General features: G+C 43.3%; 1 protein-coding gene across 3 annotated transcripts in view; it reads right to left on the reverse strand.

Moving 5' to 3' along the window:
* The window catches only part of LOC119455757 (protogenin-like), a 261,095-nt gene that overhangs the window by 18,752 nt on the left and 222,419 nt on the right, over positions 1 to 19,924 (reverse strand). For all 3 annotated transcript variants that reach the window (XM_049669238.1, XM_037717212.2, XM_049669239.1), the window contains 7 exons: positions 19,645 to 19,797; positions 18,392 to 18,583; positions 13,805 to 13,930; positions 10,604 to 10,792; positions 9,155 to 9,271; positions 4,971 to 5,133; positions 1,206 to 1,336 (listed from right to left, as the gene is read on the reverse strand). In XM_049669238.1, the coding sequence (XP_049525195.1) occupies positions 1,206 to 1,336; positions 4,971 to 5,133; positions 9,155 to 9,271; positions 10,604 to 10,792; positions 13,805 to 13,930; positions 18,392 to 18,583; positions 19,645 to 19,797 (1,071 nt within the window). The remainder of the gene's footprint in view (positions 1 to 1,205; positions 1,337 to 4,970; positions 5,134 to 9,154; positions 9,272 to 10,603; positions 10,793 to 13,804; positions 13,931 to 18,391; positions 18,584 to 19,644; positions 19,798 to 19,924) is intronic.

A 19,924-nucleotide genomic window follows, 5' to 3' on the forward strand; every position in this document is an offset into this window, starting at 1 on the left:
ATCATCATAATGATGAGCCAATTCTAAATATACTGTGAGACAAAGTCCTCTTCCAGCAACTTCCAGCAACCTCTGCCCTGTACTAGCAGATTACATCCCCAACTTGCTAATTTTTTAATGTCATCACACCATTCAATGCTTCCTTTGGCACCCACTCTGTTATCCTAATGGTTCACTGGTTATCAACCCTGCAAAATACATGACCTGCCAAACTCCACTTCTTGATGGTTTTTAATCTCAATCTGTCTCAATCTGTTTTTAATCTCAATCTGTTTTTAATCAATCTGTTAAAGTGTTAAGTTAATCTCAAAGAGAATATCAGTTATACCTAAACCATATGGTCATCTCCCTATCTCTTCATGACTTGGCTTATCGTTTTACACATTCAATTGCTCAATTGTGCAGTCACGTTCCCTTTACAGTTTCTTTGTTATCTTGTAAGATTTAGCCACTTGACTCAGACTGATTGTACACTTTTCTGTTACAAAATTTCCCGCAGAAACCATCTCAGGATGACTGTTGACGTCATTGCAATTAGCATTGAAGCAATGTAACAACACGCCATATTTCCACCACCAAAATGCACCATGTATGAGGCATGCACTGCGACCAGGCTCCTCTTTTGTGCTTTTCTCTGGACACACTGCACCATCCAGCAGCGCTGCCACAATGTCTGCGTGTGTGTGAATATAAATGATGCATGTTCGATTACATCCAGCACCAAAAAATTTGTAAGTTTTTTTATGAATGAATGAGTGAATGAATTTATTTATTTACTTATTTTTGTCATTCAACAGTGGCACAAGCCAAGTGACCCAAGTTGGCGTCAAAGAAGCTCTTTGATGATAGGCACACACCTAGTGGCACATACCCAGTACCGGTCCAACGGTTGGTTTTGAACCTGGTTCCCTTGACACAGCAGCCCGCTGCTCTACCCATTAGACACCATGGACAACCCAATGGCCCAAGTTGGCAGGAAAGTGGTTAGAGACAAACACACACACAGATAGTGAGCCCCCTGAAGGTGTGTGACGTACCCTAAAAATGCGAATGCATTAAAAAAAAAATCTGCACACTATCAACACTATTTCCAACAAAATCTTTCAGAGATAGCGCTGGCATTTGTTTTTAACACCAGAGTATCACATCTGTGACCAAGGCTGAGTGAACGAGCGAGGATTTGAGAAACAGGGATGGCTTCTTACTGTCCTCGCTTGTCCTGCATTCAATGAGCTGACTGAAATGGCCAGGGCGGTTGTCAGACTCGTGGGATCTCACAGCAAAGCCATACAGCGTGTATGGCAGCAGGTCCTTCACAACCACCTCCGGTGTCGTGCTTGTGTCACCACAAGGAGGGAAAAGGAAGAAACGAGAGATAAAGAAAAGATGTTACTGCATTCATTGATGCAAGAATGAAGCACTACACATGTAATGTCCCGACAAGTAAAGGTACATTAAAGAGCCAAGTGATCTGCTCATTTCGAAATGTATGGTAGCTGCCCCTTAACTCTTTCCCTACCATGGGGAAAATAAGTGTTTTGTGTATGTTACGGCAGATGTTTTTTTCTGAAGGAACTAATGCACTCAATATTTAATGTAATACATAAATAGAAAGCAAAATGAATGCACTTTTCACACATAGAAGTTTAATTGACAAGATTTATGTCATGAAAAAGATATAAATTGTTAAAATCAAGATTATGCGATAAAATTGAACAAAGTTTGGAAGGACACGCTTGTGTCTACTATGAAAAAATTTTATGAAAATTATGAGATATACAAAATGTATTGCTGTCTATTAGTCACTATCTCCAAAAAATAAAACATTTTCATTGAACAGGTCTTCCGCTACAAAAATTTAACTGCAAGCACTACAGTTGGGCGTGCCGGGCTGCAGCCACCGATGTTTCGGGCTGGCTTACGTCGTCATCGCTTTCAGACTCAGACCTCTGATTCGCTGCTATTCGATGTATCAATAAGATCAGCCGCACAGGCAGTGGAATCGCGATGTCTGAGATCTCCCGAAGCGCGCGCGCCATTTCCGGAGCCGGGCATTTTTGCGTTCTGCTTTGACGATTGCGAAACTTTGGAGAGCATTGAAAAATCACTGCCTCGCGGGAAAAAAGCAAACTGCTTAGAAAACTAAAATATAATTCTCCTCCTTCACGTCCGATAGTGCAGTATGTCCATGAGCAGTGCGGAAGGTCTCGAAAGCGGCGTTTCAAATCATCGATAGAGCGCTAACGATGCCCAATGGGCGCGGTATGGAAAGAGTTAAAGCGAACTCTGTTAGGCTGAATTCTTAAAATAAGCTCACAGGAAGAACCTCCGTTTAGTTTCTTACAGGCACACAGAATAATATCTGGTTAGCAGTAACTGTTGTCCAGCAAGGCTGCTCTAAAGTCTATAGTTGGTTGTGATAACTATGTATATTTATGCCTCAAAAGCTATAAAAAACAGCGAGGCAAAGGAAAGTGATGCACAGTACGATCCACTCTTAAAGAGAACAACTGTTTAACATTCCAACATCAATTACAGTTGGGATATGAAATGAAGGCTTGCAGACAGTTTTTTTTTTTATATATATATACAGATATCTGCATGAGGAGCCATACCAGCCACTTTTCCCAATAAATTCAAATAGCTACATTTATACTGGGTTTATTACTAGTAAGCTGTTCCCTTGAAGAGTGGGCCTTACTGTATATGCCCCTGTGTGTACCAATAAGTTCCTTTAACCTCACTCATACTTTATTTTGTGTGTGTGCATGTACATTGCCTTCCTTCGTCTTATCCAGTGCTTTTTTCAGTAACTTCTGCAGAATCAACTACCCTAAATGTGTGCATTATTTTATGGAACATTTAAGAGTGGGGGTGTGCGAATATCAAAATTTTTGAATACGAATCAAATACGAATAATTAGCTCCGAATATCGAATTGAATATCGAATAAAGATATACACATGCATTTATTAGCAAGTTGCGCTAATTAGTTATGTGGCAACACTGAAATTGCATTGTCAATGTTAAAAAACTAGACTAGTAAGCCGTTATACTAAAATATTGTGTATTTGACTCATATTAACTTAGAAAATTTTAGTAATTCCCACTAGCTGTTCTCACCAGCCTGTGCCTTAGTATACCGCATCAAATGCCTGCAAACTTGGAGCATTTGACTTTGCGCCAGTCGCCACTCATCGCACTTGCTGTCAAGCAATAAGCTCAGAATTCGGGAGGTGGCGCTGCAAGAAAAAAAAAAAAAAAAGCCTGCGAGGCGGCGAAGAGGCAAGAGCTCTACTTTCCCACGTAGGAGGCCTAGGCCCAGCCAACTAAACTGCTGGTTTCAATATAAGTTTGTTCCTCCTCCACCTCACCCTCGTAGTCCGCAAAGTCGTGCCCCTTGCCACTGAGAGGCTGGCTTTCCCGCACAAATTAGACGTTTAGTGGCTAAGTCTACTTTACAGGTAATTTTTTGCAATTTTACAAATTTCAGCACAATATCAGCCCAATATCCTTAGATTAGATAGAAACAAATGCTAAGAACCGTGTTTGCTCCCGCACGCCCAGCAATATATTCGATTTGATTCGAATATTCGTATCCAACCAAATACTCGAACATTTACGAATATCTTATTTTTTGAATCGAATACGAATATTAAATATTTAATATTCGACAATATTCAACAATATATCAATCCAGAATGGTAGCGGGCTACTCTTCCTAAGTCTCTCTACATTTCTTCAGTGGAAAAATTTTGTTTATTAGCAAAGAAAAGGCCAAACTTCTGTTTTTGAATTTTGCATCCTAACTGTAAACCCAATGTTGTCACGTGATGTCACAGTGGAGCTGGAAGTGATGATAATCCTTTTAACACAATGAATCTGCCATGACTTAGTTTTAACAAAGCCTTGTCTTCCCATTGCCAACAGGGAGATTGCCTACATTTATGAAAGGTCTTGATCCTTTACTGGAGCTGAGCAAGTTTACATTGCTGACATGGTGTTTCATGTTATGGAGCTATGTTTACGATATGTTTACCTTATTTCCTTCTTTTTAACATGCACTATCTTTCTACCTAAGAAGCAGTCTAAAATAAACATGTCTGCTAGAATTGAACTTTAAACCAAGTGAGCGCTAGCCAGGCGCTATCACGACCATTTCTCATGTACACTGCTTTTTGCAAGCAAGAACCCCGCATGTGCACAAGTAAACCAAACTTCAAGAAACTAAAGCTTACTACAGTCAAAGCTCGATATAACGAACACGGTTATGACGAATTACGGATCAAGAAGTCAATTCAAACATTTTCTTGCCCACATTAACGAGTAACAAATAGATGTTTATAACTAATATGGGATATAACAAATGTATTTGCATGCTGGATACACTTTGTTACAGTCGAACCTCGTTATAATGAAACTGTATATAACAAAACAATGGGTGTAACGAATTACGTGAAGTTCCCCTTGAAATTTCCATAGAGATTGATATTGTAATACATGCAATAATGGATATAACGAAGTAATGGATACAACGAAGTAATCCTGCCTCCCCTTCAACTTTGTTATAACGAGGCTTTACTGTATATTTACGTTCAACTGAATAAGCAAATAGTAAAATAACTATGCACATCATAGCATACCCATTAGGTTTGAACTATGCACATCATAGCATACCCATTAGGTTTGACCCACAGAGAGTGCTCTTTGCGTATGAAAGAATGTACGAATAAACGAAGAACTAACCTTATAGAAAGCAACAACTGATGTTCTCTGTTCACACTTCATCATCATCATCAGCAGCAGCCTATATTTATGTCCACTGCAGGATGAAGGCCTCTCCCCGCAATCTCCAATTACCCCTGTCTTGCACTAGCTGATTCCAACTTGTGCATACAGACTTTCTATATATATATACAGACTTTAAATCAAAACTCAATCAAGTTCAGAATGATGGCACCTCCAGCTTACCTTCGAACATAATGCACCACAGAAGAGTTCATGTGGTTCTTGGGATGAACGGCACTGTAGCGAACGGTGTAGTAAGTGATGTTGTGAATAGAGTTTGGTGGCTTCCAGGACAGGTGAATAGAACGTGGCGATGTTGGCTCCGCTTCCAAGCCACCAGGTGGGTCTGTGTAAGAAAACAAGGACCACATTACCGTTACCTTTGTCACAGAGCTTTGTACAGGATGGCTCAGTGAAAGCATGGAAAAGCTGCATAAGAAAATACACATGTTGAACCAATATCATATGCTCATAATTATCACCAATGAGCCAAAAGACAAACATAAAGACAGACTAAAACGCAAGCATTATTGTTTGCTTGTGTGTCACATTAATTTTATATTGAGCTAGCTCTAAAGTCGCGTAACTTTTTATTTTTGTACATTCAATGAACAATATTATCTTGTTACAGCAGTATGCATTACAGCTAAAATGTGTTGCTCACAATTGATCTCGTTCCAGTACATGACATTTTAAGACAAAATTTAATATGTGGGATGTGCTGACAACATTCATCCCAATATTTAAAGACTGCTGCTTACAATTGACATCCTTTGTTAATGCACGAAATCGCACAACAAAATTTCATAGCATAGCTTTATTAGTAGAAAAATCCCCCTTTTTAGTTGCTTCTGGCTGTAGAAGTGCAGAAGACTTTCGCTAATTCAACTCTGGTTAATTAAATCCCAACTGAAGGTCCTGGTCGGTTCCCAGGCATTTCTATGGGACAAAACATTCATTATTTTGATCCTGAAATTAGCCTTCACCGGATAATTCAAACTTGGCTGGCCATCACGCACCACCCAACCACAATGGTTATCATAGTGATGACTCCAATAGAGGGAGCGTCCGCTTTAACGACCCTTAGGGTACAGCAAATGCGTTGAACACACGTCATCTCCTGTCAGAAAAGCCTATTTTCAACCTGCCCCAGGAAGATATTAAAGCAAAAATGGCCACTCACAATGAATGATTACAGTATTTACCCGATTCTAACGCACCCATTTTTTCCCAAGAAATTTTGGCAGAAGATTGCTTGGGCCTGTGCAATTCTATACAAAACCAAAATCGCATTCATGACGTTCACAACAGCCTACAGTCAGAGCCAGCATAGCCAGCAGCATTGCCATCACAAGATGGCGACCATATATGGCAACAGAACGAGTTCTCGCATAGCATGACCAGACGATTATGTGCCACTTTCAGTCTGATTATAAAAGCACATTCAAACGAGAAGTTATTTTACATGTTAAGCTAACGGCAACAAGTCACATCACCTATCTTTTTCGTTCAGAGAACTGCATGTGTAACAGGATGAACTAGCGAAGTGGTTAGCCTAGGCATGGTCCACCTGTCCCGTTGGTGATTGTTGCACTCCGCTTGATAAATGCAGAATACTATAAAGTGCACTATAAACTGCATAGAAGATAACATGTTCTATTCTTCACAGACAATGATAAAGTGCTGTCTGAGAGTGTTGACGATAGACATTAAGTAAATAAATTTTTATTCTGAGAGGCAAAGCTCGCCAAGTTTCTTCTTTTTTCTATTGCCAGAATTGGAGGCATGCTATGTATTGCTTGCTAAAAAAAATCGGGTACACATTCGATTTCTACTTTATTTAGGCGCTCTAATGTCATATTTACATTACTTTTCTACTTTGAACCCATAAAATGTGAGTGCACGTTCAATTCATGGACGAGTTAGAATCGAGGCCAATGCTGCGAAATGAATCAGCGGTGTATTTTATTGTTTTTTCTGCCTCTTGTTTAATTCAACCTGCTGGATAATTTGGCCAATTTCAACGTCTCTATCAGGGTCAAATTAACCCTTTCAGGGTCAATACTGTACATTTACGTCCTCTGCAAACACCCTCAAAATGGTCAATGACGTACATGTATGTTATCACTTGTACATTTAAAGAGCGCGTCTCTATCATTTCTTTCGCTTGGCATGTGCTGCCACTCGACGGAAACACATGGAATTTTTTACTTGCGCCAATGCCTCTCTTTTTTTTTTCTTTTTTTAATGGCAACGGCCCGCCGGATATCGCTCGCATATCCGGGCGCGCGCGCTTGCGCGGCGGCGGCAAGATACGGTTTTCTTCTGCGGCGGATCCCGCTTGTTGCACGCGCTAAACTGATGGCTATCTGATTTCAAATCTCTGAAAGGGTGACCGCTTGTTACTCGATCGTTCATTGCCCACCGCGTCGCAATTACACCTGTTCCCAGGCAGGCCGCATATATACATTAACAATCATGCCGTTTTTGCGTTTCCTTTTTTGGAGACCACAAATGCTCTATCACACCTTGTTGGCGATAAGACGAAGGCTTCTCACTTGTTTCGGTTTGCGGACGTGCACACAACCATTTTTCAGTGCGCTTATCTTCTTATTCATGAATAAACATTGTGTATTTTCCAACACAAACTATTTTTTTCTCACTTTACTGTCACTCTAAAAAAATTACGACTATATTTTTTCGAAATAGGTTCTTACGAATAATTTAAATCAGCAATAAAAAAAATCGACCCTGGGGGGTCGCATTTGGCAAAAAAATTCGACCCTCAAAGGGTTAACGGAAGTCAACTGTAGTGTTATTCTGGTGTTAATTTGCCAAGGGAGACAATTTATGTAAGCTATTTGAAACCTAGTTTGGACTAAACATACCTGAACACAGTCCTAATGATAAAATGATAATGGCATATAGAGTGTAGACCGCTTATAATCCAAGTTGCCGGATATCCACACTATAACCAAAACAACGTTTTTCAAGGCCTGCACATATGCAAAACATGTAGACCAAGCAGCCGCGCGTATCTGAGAATCGAAGCGTGCGACCGGGAGTTTTGCGTCCATTTAAATTTATGAACATTGAAAGGTTAATGTCCAAGTACCCGCGCCGCAGTCTTCGCATTAAGCAGACAGTGCTTTAATTAAAAAAAAAAAAAAAACTACGATGACCGAAATTTCAGGCGCAGTACAGTGCCTCATTTGATTTCTCGGACTGATCGGCGTATGCATGGTGTCGAAAAGATGGTGACCGCGGACCAAGCCACCACCATTCGAGTGTTGCTCGTGCCCTTACTTTTGTTATCAAGGTGCATTCTACGCTTTCCATGTGCCGTACAGCCATTGCAACTCATTTCGTTGACTCAGCACCAAACCATAACTTTGGTTGCTGACGAGGCATGCTGGTTAGGCCTAGCCAGCGGGGATGTCGGGCTGCATGCCGTCGTGGCAAGCTCACCCTTGGTATGTTCGTACCCGTAGATGATTACATAGATACTACGCATGCAATCACGCACACAGGCTGAACTGACAGCAACATGTAGGAAGCGAAGTTGGGTTCCTTGGGCGATCAGCCGCGGCAACTACTGCGAATGTCTATTAAGTTTGTAAGTGCGCACATGGGTAGGAACAATAGAAGTGCACAAGTGCACATAAACGCTAATAGCTCCAAACTAAATTTGCGGAACACTGCTTAAACTGACAGCATCGCATGCGCTATATCTGCACTTCATGATATCATGCGTGCGACGCTGTCAGTTCAAGCAGTGTTCCGCAAATGCACTTTACGATGCTCATCATGACGGGTGCACGCGTTCTGTGCAAAAAGCACTGCTGAAAAGCAGCCAAGCAAAAGGCCTCTCCGTCGTCTAGGCAACCACTGCGGGCCCGCATCGCGCTGCCGCTGTTTTTATTTTTTGTTTCATTCGTTCGTTCCATGCACTTCCCCCGCATCGCCCTCGTTGCTCTCCTCTCCCATCAGCGGGTGCACCTCGTTGAGAAGCGTGCTCGCTACCGCGCTTGTCAGCGGGATTTTCTCGCAGACTCCGCATTATAACTGGTATTTCCGCGACTGCACTGTAAGCGGTTTGCGTACACATGGAGTTCTATGGGAGGGTAAACGAGAGTCAGAAAAGGCCGCATTGTAGCCAGTTTTGCACTACAAACGGTTACGTTAAAGGTGGTCTATACAGCAGAGAATCTATGTATTCATGCCATTTACATGTTTATCAGCACTGGTGTATTTCTGACTGACATTTGGTGAAATGCATTACTGAGATGGTGCAAAGTTTATGTGGGTAGAGAGACGGAGATTTAATGTGATAGAAGTCACGGCAAAGATAAGGATAGAGTACTCACCGACATCACCCTCTACTGTGAGGTTTTCAGGGTGGGTCAGGATTGTCTGCACAGTTTCTTGGCCATCCACAAGATGGCCGAAGCAAGACACATGCACCTCGTACCAGGTCTGAGGTTCTGAAATAGATTAAGCAAGAGTGCGGATTATTTTCCATCATGTTCTCAATATGTGCGTATAAAATCACGAACAAGAACGTTCCCAAAGCCAGGAAAAGTTCTCTCAGCATTGGTGATGACAGAGCTGCCAACCTTAAAACTTAAAGTACACCACAGATGAAGCCAAAAAATACAAAAGTTTGGTAAGAAATACTATCGAAAATTTGTTACTCATGATGTTGATTATTTATTAAAAATATAATAAACTTTGCTCTGCAGACACACTGAGAACAGGCACTCCACTCTATAGTTGACACTACAGAATTATCTGCGCACAGAGCAGAGCAAATACAGTAAACCCTCATTAAAGGGGCCCTGAACCACCCTTTGGGCTTGGTGAAATAACATAGCCCATGAGTAGCATACGTTGCTGTGAATATCTCAGCCAAGTTTTGCTGTCGTACGTGGTGCATGGAGCTCGCAAGCGGAGCATCGTCACCTTTCTCTCAATTGCTCTCATTTACAGAAACGATGATCCTCAATCTTTTTTGTGTGTTTTATTTCGAAATAACTATGTTTTTACCTCTGATCTCCAAAATGTTTTGCTACTGACTCCAGATACAGTGGACCTCTGTCAATTCGACTACAGTTATTTCGATTTTTAGGCTAATGCGATCACCACCAAATTGGGCTGGAAATTGCCTGTACAATGCAATTGGACCCGAAACCAAAACCCCCTTGCACATCAAGTAATGAAACCTGAGTTAATGTGTACATACCATGCTGAAATGATATTATGGAACATACGAAGGCACACAGACACGCACACAGCTGAATCTTAGCGGCTAGTCGCTATCGGAGTCTGACGACACCTCATTTTTGCTGTCTGCTGACCACAGAAAGTCATCTTCAGTTCCATCTAATGCATTAGAAATGCCACGCTTCTTGAAGGCTCCCGCAACCATCGTCTGCGGGAGGGCATTCCACACACCATGGACCCAGCTTACGATTTCTCCGAGCGTCGCTTTTTTCAGACGACCCGTTCGATGCTGTGCTAGCTACCTTGCATGGAGCTTTTTTTTCTTTCTTTCTTTTTCTTTTTTACATAATCGGTTTCATTTTTGATTTTCAGTAGAATTAGTTACGAATCTGAATGCACCTTTTATTCAAGAATTGCGTAATTTACTGACTTAATCTCCACAACTATTTTCGCATCACAGCCTAATTAAAATGCAGCTCCTGCAGCTGATGATCAAACACTAAACCTTTGCACTCGGCAACACAATGCCATAGTCACAGCGACAGCACACCAGACGTTCTGTTCATGCGAGAGCTGTGACAGTGGAAACTCACTCAAGTTGTAGACTACATAGGAGAAGGTTGTGTTAGGCAGGACAATGGGGTCCGGAAAGTGGCTGCCCTGTTCTCGAAAGCGCAGCTTGAAGCCCAACACTGGGTTCTTTTCCTCCGGGGACACAGACCACCGGGCCTCCAGGGTAGTGGCATTGATGACAATCAGGTACAGAACTGGAGGCAATGGCACTGCAAGCATTGAAGAAGTTTAAATTCTTTTCTTTCTTTCTTTTATAAAAATAGCTTTCGCTGAGAAGTCCCTCATGGACGTGTACTGTCTGCCTACTCTCTGAGTAATAAATGAAGCTTTATTAAGGTCATATAAACAGGCAAATATAGTAAACTCTAGTTAAAGTTACTGGGGAGGGGAACTGAGGCACAAAAGTTACTGGAGTAAGAATTATAACGTAAGCGAAATGTCATTAAAAGCAGAAGGGCCATAACACAGCCAACATATAGTGAGGAAAATGCACTCGCAAAGTGGAAGCTCGCAAAACGTATAATAAAGCAAATCCGCATTATATAGTGGTCACATGGCATCAAATCAATTGAGCAATGACACGAGTAGCATCTGACAAGCATTTCATTGGGCATTAGTTCACCCTCTAAAGCTCTTACAGACCTTATAATGCCTCCTGTGTAACGCACTTCCCCTTTGGTTGAAAGTAAATGAAAGGTTTGCAGCTTTGACATTCTTTTGGGTCTGCCAAGGAATATCAGGTGCAGCATATGCAGGAAGATTTCTGAATGATAAAAAGAAATTCTGCTGATACAGCTGCCTCGTATGTCAAGTTACTGTCATGTGATACAGTCATAAGTCTCATGGAGCCGCCTCTAGGCAGGGAAGTGGCCTTAGAAGCCCCCTTTATCTCTGCAAGCTGATGTGAAAGAAAGTAAAGGGTCACTGTCTAAGCTGCATCAAGCAGTCCTGTGTGGATCCCTCACTTTGCACTCAATACTAAAAGGAGTCCGGCACCACTCCACTTCAAGTAACCCAGTCTACAAATGTATTTGTTGCTCAAAAACTTAGAAGGCAAACTGCAATCAAATTTCACTTTGGCTAAATTTGTCATAATGAATTAACCACTGAAGCAATCGTGGCAAAGCCGCAGGGCAGGTGATTTTATAGTTTTCTTGTTAGAAGACTTTACACAGCACCTAAGCAGACGACGTGTGCACTGAATGGTTGACGGTATGATGCGAGTCACAGCACACTACCTCCGTGATTTTTCAGCACGTAGCAGGCAGCCAGTGGGCGCCGCCTTATCTCGGAAATTATGTCAAGGAGCCACGCATTCTAGGTCATGCGGCCCTTCCAGCATGCAGTAATGGCGATGTATCCCCCTCCTCCATTTCGGTATCAAAAACGGCTATCTTTGCAAGATTTTTGTGACGCTACCGCTTGTAAGTCTGACAAGGAAAAATCACTCTACAGTACAGCTTTGGCGTCAGTATTTTTATATAACCATTTTTTCATATCTACGATGTCTGCACAAGAAGCAGTGAGCGCCAATGCGACGCATTGTAAGCACACGTATAGGTGCTACATATACATATACATACATACATACATACATATACATACATATACATACATATACATACATATACATACATATATACCAGCCACACACTCACTGACACTTCTCCAACTGAGATATACGACTACACAGATGTGTCGATTGGAAAGCACTGTTGAACTACGGTTATGTTGCATTCCCCTTGCGCAAAGAATGAGAAACAGATATCAAATTCAGCAGTAACAGCCCTTAAAGCATCCCGGATCGGTTCAAACATCAAAATTTGCAGAGGCCGCTACCTCTATATCTATACTATTTTAAAGTAGGCTACTTACGCGGTCCAAAATTTCCTTACATTTGGTCTTTAATAAAGAGATAGCTTGAACAAAGCAATTTCGTTAGGACGAAGGTTGCACAGTTGTAAGACAATGCATTGTTTGCTCTTCCTGTGCAGTAACTCCTTTATTTTCAGCCGCTTGAAAACAGCACACTGCCCTCTTTTTGTACAAGTTTCGTACTCTCCATCTTTTTTTTATGTTATACTTTCTTGGCGCAACTTAGTCATGCTAGCTAAACTTTCTTTACGTAACAAAAGAAAAATGTAAGATGCTAAGATGCCATTGAATAACATCAGCCATATTCTCAAGCACTTGCACTAAAGGCCCAACCGCATGCCCACGATTTTCGAGCGACAGTGACAAGCGACGGCGACGAGCGACAGGTTTTGCCGTCGCGGAGGGCTATCCGTCGCTGTCGCTGGTCGTGTCGCCGGTTTCTGGCCAGCCAGAAAATATCGCTTGTCGCCCGGAAGTCAGCGCGACAACATTCGCTGGGGACAGTGATTGCACAACAACATGGCAGCATTTAGTCTGCCCGCTTCGATCTGAATTGGCTCTTGCAACTTGCTCTCTGCTGTGACAGCAAAAAATAAATAGTACAATCAGTTATCGCTTCACCTTATCGCTAGCTGAAGACTAAGTATTGGCGCTCTCTTGTCGTTATTATTGAGATCGGTTGTTTTGTTTTGACGCTGTTAGGCCTGAGACGCCACCGAGAGCCGAGAAAGTGTTTTAAGTTTTACTCAACAGATGGCGCCACGGCACCTTACGCTGGCGGCATGGGACGGAGTTCCACTGGGGATGCATGGGACGGATTTTCACTGGGGATGATAGCATATTTTAGCTAGGTCTACATAAAACATTGACCTTTTGATAAAATTGAGATTTCTTTACGCGCGCACGATAACATTTATTCGCACAACAATGTTAAACCGTCGCTACTCTTTTTCGCGATGTCGCGTTCATGTGGTTGCTCCACGCCGCGACACGACAGCGTGACAGGGTGTGCCTGTCGCGTCGCTTGCCGCTGTCGCTTGAATATCGCGTGCATGCGGTTGGGCCTTAAATTCTGAAAAACTGCAACCACAATTACTAATCTCGTAGTGCCCAAAATAATTAAAATGTGTACTCATAGCTATCTGTTTCAGGCCCAATGTGACGGCAACATTGCCTGAACCCTGTTTTTATTTCACCTAACCCGAAATCGCTAACATTTTACATGGTTTTATGTGGTTATACCTAGTTTTTACCCTACCTTACTTGAAGTCAGCACTTCATGCAACAATGCTATATTCGTGGGTGAAGAAGCAAGCCAAAATGTAAACTGGAAGTAAACAACTCACTGGTTGAGGAGGACTTGTGAGGCATGCGGTATGTGACCCAGGGCCAAGCTTCATCCGAAAGAGCTGGAAAGCCCTCGGCTGTTCCAGCCATAACTCGAACATCGTATTCCTTGGTCGGTTCCAGACCTGCAGGAACAGAGAGAGTTTGGCACCACAAGAACTTTCATTGCATGCATGTGTAGTCTTTCTCTTCACCAGTGTCACAACTGTTCTTTTTCTCACAAATATTCCAATAGCATGCGGAATTAGGTGGTTGTTGCAGTTTGCTCGTTTTGTCTTTTGTGTTTATTGATATGGTAGCTACATATAAATGGTACCTACTCCACAATAAAAGTCAGCTGCAAGTTAGTGCTTGTGTTTGTCTCATGCTTTCTGCGTCTGTTACTTTTGTTGTTGTGTGTTAGAAGTTAAGCAACCAATAAAACAAGGTCCCGTCAGAATCTCCATTAATCGAAGCTTACAGGAATTTTTTAGAAGCAGGTGTATAACTTATTAAATTGTGACTGCAATATGGCAATTAATAGAAATTAAACAACTGAGGCATGTGATTTTTTTATAGTGTCACATTTGTTTACACCAAAACCGTAGAGGTTAATGATTGCTTTTGAAAAATATGGACTGCTTGTTTTAGAAAAAGAAAATGTGCCAGACAATTTCTACAAGCAGACATTTTGTCATAATGTCTGTACTACAGGGCATGAATATTGAGCTGAAGTGAAATTTGTTGTTAGCAACACAATTCAGTAGAACCTCGGTGATACGAACCTCGCGGGGTCGTGTGAAACATTCGTATCACCCAAAATTCGTATCATCAAAACATACACAAAATCAAGAAAAAATGAATTTATTTTTACCAGAAAAAATTCCTAATAATAGAACCCGGTTGATACCTTCCTCGCTGCTGCGTTTTCCCGGCCGCTACGTCGCGTTTTCCGAGGTCCCGATCTAAATCCTACATTGAGTTCCATGTATTAAGTTCCCCTTGATACGTCGCCAATCTGTAATTTTCCTGCATCTTACGTAGCGTTTGAATGTGGCGGTCACGTAAATTTAGCAGTGCAGCCAGCTTGTACGCTGCAACAAGTGACCGGCACGTTGAAACAAGCTACCAACTCATAGCCAATACGGCGCGGCCGCCGCATCACATGGCCGTATCTTGAAAGCGATCTGCGACGTGCGCCAAGTGCGAGCTCGCACGGGCCGTATCTTCAAAACGATCTGCAATATTGACAAAGTGAGCCCAATGCCGGATAGCTTAGTATACACTGTGCTTTCGACGTTTAGTTCGCGTTGAAGCAAGAGACAGCCGCTGCTGCCATGCTTCCTTTCTACAGCGTTGTCATTGAGCGAGATGGGTTCGTGTTTACCTGTGGGCGCGATGCCATGCTTGTTAATTTAGTTAGTATGCCTATGCTTACAAGCTTCTACGGCTGAAACTACTATCCTTACTTCGTACAGCTGTCTACTAATTGGTATTGCAATTGTTGCTTCACTGCGACTGTTTTTTTTTCGCGGTCCCTTGAAAAACGTATCAACGTGGTTCTACTATCCGTGTGTATTTTCTTCTTGCCCAAATCGTCAACAATCGCTTTCTGGAAGGTGTAAAAGTGCGCGCACGTGATCTCACGAATGTTTTCGCACGCCGCTGAACGCCTCAGTACGTTGCGTGCAGGGAACGTTCTGGCCGCTGCCGCTCGTGGCTGCTTCCGTTCTCGCTGATCAAAGCATCAGCTCCTCTCAACGTTGGTTCTTGATTGCGCAGTCACGTGACGTAGGTGGTTGCTTGGCGACTATGGATCTCGCCCAGATCCTGCTGTGCCGGCTTGTCCGTGCCGATCGCTCCGCTGGCTTGGCCACTGCTGCCGCTGTTGCTCTTACGTTCGTATGGTCCGCAGCGGCACGGCAACGCGTTCGTAACAGCCAATGTTTTTTGTATTAAGAGCAATTTCGGCCAGGGAATGTTATGAATTCATATCACACCGAAATTTGTACCAGCCGTGATCGTATCACCGGGGTTTTACTGTAGATACACACACATATACAGAGAAACATTCCAGGACTCAAAAGAATTGTTCAACGGTCCTGCTTTGTTTCTACTAACAGTAAGTAAATATCAACAATCATGTAAAATACCGGGATAACAAGAACAATTAGAGGGAGAGTATCACAATGTGCGTGTACCGCTCGGCGTCACCGCACCGCCGCCAAGAGATCCTGCCAGTGCATGCGTGGCTGTGGGGAGCGCATTCCATAGATCCCGTGGGCCCTCAGACCGGTTCCTCACGTGGTAGCTGGCGCACGGCGAGATAGAGAGCGTGTCGGGGGAACCGCGGCGAGCGAGCAGAGTTGTTGAGCCGTCGAGGCAAGCGGCACGTGCATCAGACGTCAGGCGAAGTTGTGGCTGGCGGCCTGAGTTCTCGTAGCCAAGGCCTTGTGGACGTGGCCCAAGTCCGTTCCCATTTTCAGCAGCAGCGTGCGGCGACGAACCCAGCTCGAACATCCGATTCAACACCCCGCAGATAAGCCCACGTGTTTGGCAGCCCTCACACCTTCCGTTGGGACTTCTTTCTAATCTGTTTTAATCATGTGTTTCTGTGAACTCGCGAGTAGTTTTTGTTGTATATGCTTTGATACATTTTTTTCACCTGTCATGCATTATTTTTGTATTATTACTTGATAACATTTGTAACTCCCCACGAGTCGGCCTGTACGCATCGCGGGAGAGTTTTACGTAGTGTAGGCAATTCCTCGTCGGCTGGCTAGGGTTGCCTCATTTGTGTATTGTCTGTGTACTGTGTCTTCATATGTTCTGGTAAGATTTTGGGTTAATTAAACAGCTTTATTCTTCCTCGGCCATTTCTCGTCTTGAGCCCCTGGTCCAGGGTTGACTAGACGTGGGCATTATTGCCGGTCAGCCAGTCGAACCACCCGTTAAACGCACACGGGGTGGGTTCGTTGTCACCCCATCCTCCTCCGGAACGGAAAGTGCGGTGAGGTAGCCACCAATCTTTGACAAAGAAATACAGTGTAGACCGCATGTAACGTAAGTCGCCGGAGTCGCGAATATCCGCACTATAAGTGGTACCTGCACTATAACCAAAGCAACAATTTTCAAGGCCCGCACATATGCAAAACATGTGCACCGAGCCGCCACGCGTAAGCGACAGTCGAGGAATGCGGCTAGAACGTTTGCATTCAATTTACAGTCGAATCTCGTTAATTTGAACCAAATCACACGGCGGCGCCTCCGACCGGCATTGCTCCGGCACATAGAGTAAAAGCTTAGGAAAGACCCCTCAATGTCGTGCGCGAACGAAACAAAAAAAGAAAAAGAAGAAAGAAAAAAGAAAAACGTGGCGGAAATTTCACCCTCTCTCAAATGGCAAGGTCGCCGATTCTGCGTTGTGCCGGAACATGCGTGTACGTGCCGATGTCTCAGCCACGTTACCGTAGCCACGCGTAGAAAATGGCAGTGAACCCTTTTTTCTCCTTTATGTTTTCTCTACTTTCTAGTCACGTGTTGACCTTGCACGCTGCGGCTACGGCGAAGCGGGAAGCAGCAGCGCTGTCCCAGGCCGGCCAACGAAACTTCCGGCGTGGACAGCGGCAAACGTCCGCTTCTCGATAACAGCAGAAAACAAAACTTCGGGGAGCTGGCGCCGGGCCGGCCGGCGGGTGCGCGCGCGCACGGTGACAGTCGGAAGTGAGGCAGCTACGAGGGAGGGCGAGGGGAGCCACCGAAGCGGCGGAGTTGCTGAGGCGAAATCCGCTTCCTTGTTGCCCTCCTCCCTCACATTCCACGGTCTCCGCGTGCGCCCTTCGCCGTGCTGTGCCAGCGCCGCCCGCTCCCTGAAGTTTCGTTTACTGCCGTTATCGTGAAGCGTGCGTTGGCTGGCGTTGGCAGTTTCGTAGCCCTCGCTAGCTATGCGCACCGTGATATTTCACGACTCGCACTCAACATTCTGGTTTCAGCCTCACTGGCTGTTCGTTCGCACCACGTGCCCTTCTCCTCCACTTCGTCTCTCTCTCTTCCTCTAGCACTCCTTGGGGTGCCCGTTAGAGGGGAGCGTGCGCCGGCTCCGCTGACTTCCGTACTCCCAGGCAGCCGCACTGTAACAGGTATTTCGTTTCCCGCAACTGTACTATAAGCGATACGTGTATATATGGAGTGCTATGGGAAAATTAACGGGAGTCTGAAAAGACCGCACTATATCTGGTCCTGCACTATAAGCGGTTACGTTATAAGTGGTCTATACTGTATTCAAAGCTGCTATTTGCACAAACAAAAATGTGGACACGTATAAGTAGAACAACTTCAGACGTTTTATATTTTATATTAAGTTCTTAAGGAAGCAAAACCCAAATTATGCAGTATTAGAAAGCAAATTTAAGAAATATTTTTGAAGAACAAAAAAGTACGAACAAACTTTGCTTTCATTGATGAGATTGTTACAAACCGATCTCTGCAAATTCCAAGGTCTGGTGCTCGTACGTCGGCAACAAAAGCAATAGCGTGTATGTCTCGTAAATTTTGTGAACCTTTAAAGAATGTCTGGAACTTTCCAGGAGCTAAGAGAGCAAACCCACCAGTGATGGTGTACTCGTGGACGGTTCCCTTGACGACCAAAACGTTGTTGTAATTCTGCCCATGCAGGCGATAGTGGATACGGTAGAGCGCAATATTGCCTCTGGCCACTGTTGGCGGGAGCTCGCTCCACGAGATGTGCATGGTTGTTGGCGTAAGGCTGGTCACAGTCACAGATGGGGCACCAAGGGGCACTGCAATGAGACAAAGTTAAAAAAGGAAAGAAAAAGACATGGCACTTGTTAAAGGGACACTAATCAGTTTGGTCTGGTGAAGTATTTTTTTAGAGACTCAATTTTCATACATTTGGTGGGAAAATGTAGGGCTATTAGCGAACACGCATGGCAAAGAGTTTCTTTTCCACGCCCGAATTGCAGTGCAGTACTGACATGACAGCTACAACTTCTCTCTCTCTCTCTTTTGTGCTTTATATGAAGGTTCATACCCTCTAAACCTTGCCAAAAATACCTAAAAGCACCAAAGCATCCAAAATAATTTACTACGAAACTTGTTTCTAAAAACCAGTTTCAGATTTTTTTACCCAGGAGGAATATGCCTCATGAAGTCTTGATACACTGGCACACTCCGTTCCTGCGATCACTGCAGCTGCCATGCATGAGCACAGCCGGAAGAAAAGACATGCAGAACTCTATACTTATTTTTTGAGCAACATCATCACACCTAGCTTTATCATTACATGATGTCAGCAAATCCTGCTTTGTGTCATGACATCACAGTAGTGCTGATGACACCAGGTCCGGCATTTCGAGACAACTTTAGTATAAAATTAATTATCTTGTGTTTAAAAATCTTCATGCTTGTTAAGTGTCATCCTTTATACATGCCAGCTCTCATTTAAAAGGAACAGCTAATTAGTATTCAAGCAAACACAACTTAAACGTATCATTGATTTCGTGGGAAAAGTGATATGGCACATTAGGTAGACATATAAGACTTAATTGGCACCGTGTCAAGAACCACTGAACAAACAGATCAATTTCTATGTGCCAATGCATAAATTTACCTAAGTAGAATTGACTGCCACCTCCACTTTAATGCCATCAATATTTAAAATCCTTCGTGGGCTGAAATTTTTGGAAACACTAATTGTAACAATCATAAAAAATGTGCTTGAAAAAAAAAAAAAACTCGGGACATGTTAACATCTTGATTCAGAATTGTCTTTTTTTTTTTTTTTGCATTTCGCTAAAATGGGTAACGGAAGGATTAAGGTCACTGAGGTATGTACACATACCATCTTCTCCAGTGATTTGGGTGACTTTCTCCGACTGCTCACTGGCACTTTTGCCACTGTAGGCTCGCACATAGAAGGTGTAGTTGGTGAAAGGCATCAGCTTTTCGATGAGAAGTGCCGTGTTTACAGAGACCTTCTGAAGCTCGTTGCCACCTGCAAAGAGCAGAGACGTACCTTGCAACCAATGTGCCACCATGCAAAACAAACAACTAAAACATTTGCATTGAGCAGTAAAAGTTTGCAACAAGCACATAGTTTATGTGCAACAGCAAGAGCTGTT

The sequence above is a fragment of the Dermacentor silvarum genome, chromosome 6, assembly GCF_013339745.2.
Source record: "Dermacentor silvarum isolate Dsil-2018 chromosome 6, BIME_Dsil_1.4, whole genome shotgun sequence".
NCBI classification, from domain to species: Eukaryota; Metazoa; Arthropoda; class Arachnida; order Ixodida; family Ixodidae; genus Dermacentor; species Dermacentor silvarum.